This window comes from Triticum urartu, chromosome 7A, assembly GCF_056163025.1.
Source record: "Triticum urartu cultivar PI428250 chromosome 7A, HENAU_Tu73, whole genome shotgun sequence".
In the NCBI taxonomy this organism is placed as follows: domain Eukaryota; kingdom Viridiplantae; phylum Streptophyta; class Magnoliopsida; order Poales; family Poaceae; genus Triticum; species Triticum urartu.
This window is the reverse complement of record NC_141879.1, coordinates 143,179,473-143,182,432: the sequence shown is the minus strand read 5'-3', so window position 1 is coordinate 143,182,432 and position 2,960 is coordinate 143,179,473. Positions and strand designations below refer to the sequence as shown.

The window sequence follows — 2,960 nt, the reverse complement described above, 5'->3', positions numbered from 1 at the left end:
ACGCACACACGCGCATCCTATTCCTATGAACATCTCCGAAAGACTGAGCCGGCATATTATCTTGAAATTTATGAAGTCACCGTAGGCACCTCGTCGTTGACGGAAACGTCTCCTCCCAGTGAATGCGCATCGCCGAAAATCCTGAAATAAACCCAGGAATAAATGTGAGCACCCGGATTTGAACCTTAATGGGCTGGAGATACTACGGTCCCTCTAACCATCCAACCACAAATTGATTCGCCGTACCACAGGCGGTGTGTACTCAGCAGATTATATAGCCACCTGCGCCCCGCCTCAACAGGTCCATCGGCTATACTAGTAACTGCCAGTACATTTTTTCAGTGGCTAAATCATCAGTCATTTTGTACTGTATACTAATAAGCAACCATAAAATTTACGTTATTAAGAAGATTACGTTATCATGCTCGAGGAGATCCCTAGTTTCTTGGTAACCAGCCTCCTTGCTGATTGCCCGAGGGACATTTTTGTTGAATAAAAGCTCTCTGATTTGCCTGCGAAAAAAAGAAGATTACATTATGACATTGATGCTCGCATTATTTTTGGATTTATTTCAGCCTTCCGGTGATGTTCGTTCAGCGGAAGAAGTCGTTCTCGTCGACTACGAAATGCTCGTATTATTTGTGGATTTATTTCAGCCTTTCAGTGATGTTCGTTCAGTAAGAGAAGATGGTACTACATTATGCTCGTCTATGTGAGCGTATTCATTTGTACTGTGTTAGAAAAGATCACGTTATTTTACAGTACTATAAACCTTCCTATTCTAACATTGTCTATGAATGCCCAACAATTATTTCCGTCGTTCACAAGTCGTACGGCAACTATTTCCTCTGAACAAAATGTATGTGCTTTACCCCTCAAAGTTGCACCAACCACAGGAACGAACGAACGATCTACACGAGAGGACACTGTTCTTCTTACAAGCGGCGCCTGCACTTGCACAGTCGCAGTGTTGCATGGCTGATGATGGCAGCCGCTGCCACAATTACACGGGCATTCCCGGTCGAATTTTGGCGCAGGTGCACAAACCACTAATCACAGGCCAAGATCGCCGCTGGCTGCTCCCATGTCCATGTGCCACCTGCATGCCACCGCCGACATTGATATCCACACAAAACGCAGCAGCAATTCACGTCGCCCACCGCCTAGTAGGGCCGCAGGCCCGGCTCCTCCGCCTTGGCCGCCGCGGTGGTCACCGCGACACCGACGGGCATCCTGGCCCGGTGCTCGGTGCGGCCGAGCTGGCCGGGGCCTCCGCGCCCGCCGCCACCGACGCCGGCTGCGGCGGCCGCCGCCGCACTGCGCATCCGGCCCTTGCCCAGGTGGTGCTCGCAGAGGGAGTAGCCGACCAGCGTCGGCTGGCTGCAGCGCCATCCGCGCCCGTTCACGCGGCTGCACCGCGACCCCTCCATCAGCACCGCCGGGCCGCGCCGCTTCTTGGCCCCGCCAGCCGCGCCGCCGCTGCCATTCTTCTCCTCCTTGACGTCCGACAACGCCGCCACGCCATTCGCGACCGGATCTTCCACCTTCACCGCCCGCTCGCCGGCGCCCGTGCATGCCACGTCCGGCTTCCAGCCGGCGACGCCGCCATGGCCATTGCTGCTGCAGGTGCAAAAAAAAGCATCATCATTTCGCACAAAACAAACCCCGGACTAACAGCGCCGATCAAGACGTGACTGACGAAACGGGTAGTAGGTGGCAACAAGCCATGATGGCCATGCGCACTAGAGGCCAAGGCCGCCGGATCGCACAACAAAACAAGGGCCAAACGAACAGGCTGTGATCGAGATCAGCGAACGAAACCAAACAAATCCACGACCGAGACGGCAACAAGACGAGGCGCCTATGTATGATTATGGGGCGGGCGGACGGACGGGAGAAGAGAAGATGCCCACAGGGCCGTCTTGTCCGACAGGCAGGTGCAGTGCGTGCACTAAAATAATAGTTGGATCCGGCCATGCCTAGACTCCTCATGGGTCAAGCTGGCATGGCCACTATCAAACAGTGGAGGGAAAGATACTAACAGAAGGAAAAACAACCCATTTCCTAGTCAAAATTCACAAAGCTGTGATCTTTCTCTCCCATGTAGGAGTGTATGTCTTTCCGCACTTGTTTAATCGAAGAATCCATACCTGCTGTGAGCGCCGTCAGCTCCATGCTCCGCCGCCGCGCCCTGGCCCTCGACTGCATTGTCCTGAAACCCAACCGGCAAAAGCAACAGAAAACATTCAGATGTGACTAAAGAGAACGTCCAGATCTAGGCACCTGCGCCGTGGGTGCAACTGCAAGATCGAACAAGCCGAATCAAGAAAGAGCCACGGCGCACCTGCGGCAATGCCAGGCGCCTGGCGGCGGCGGGCTTGCGGCCGAGATCCGCATTGGCATGCGGATGCGGCGGCCTGGCCCGCCCCTCCTCCTCCTCCTCGTCGCCCCCGCGTCCCTGGCCGCGCTCCTCCGCATTCCGCGGGGTCTGGTGCGTGGATGTGGACGGATCTGAGCGGTACTGCTGCTGGTGGTGCAGCAGGGCGGCGGTGTAGGGGGAGGGCTGCTGCGGCCTCCTCCTGATCCTCATGGACGGGCGAGGAGATGGGGACGGAGGGAGGGAGGAGGCAGCGACGGAGGAGGAGGAGGAGATTTGGGGAGGGTGCAAATTAAAGAAGGGAGGCTTTTGGGGTGCTGGCTTGCTTTTTATGCCTCATCATCGTCGTGCCCGCATTTATTTATGGGAGGGAGGCCAGTAAATATACGGGAGTAGAATAGTGGTAGACGGTGCAGTTTTCAGCACTGCCTGCTGTCTGGCTTTGGCTCGGCATGCAGCACGTGCCGCCGGTGGCTTCCGGGGCGACGCCGGCCGTCGGATCGGGGGGACGGGCGGCGGGGATCGGGGGATCGGCGGGCATGGACCGATCTGGTCTTGATCGCCCCGCGGTGGATGGATCGGT

The 2,960-nt window shown here is 56.3% G+C and overlaps 1 protein-coding gene across 2 annotated transcripts; it reads right to left on the bottom strand.

Annotated features, from left to right (window-relative positions):
- Nucleotides 1-842: 842 nt before the first annotated feature.
- LOC125520561 (uncharacterized) lies at nt 843-2,741 on the bottom strand. Of its 2 annotated transcripts, none has more exons than XM_048685515.1 (3): nt 2,345-2,741; nt 2,151-2,212; nt 843-1,617 (listed from the first exon to the last, which is right to left on the bottom strand). In XM_048685515.1, the coding sequence occupies exons 1-3, from the start codon at nt 2,588-2,590 to the stop codon at nt 1,164-1,166; spliced, it is 762 nt and encodes a 253-aa protein (XP_048541472.1). In that variant the 5' UTR covers nt 2,591-2,741; the 3' UTR covers nt 843-1,163. The 2 variants fall into 2 exon arrangements, with proteins under 2 accessions (XP_048541472.1, XP_048541471.1); XM_048685514.2 differs by having other exon boundaries at nt 843-1,620; nt 2,345-2,736.
- Between the last annotated feature and the right edge of the window lie 219 nt (nt 2,742-2,960).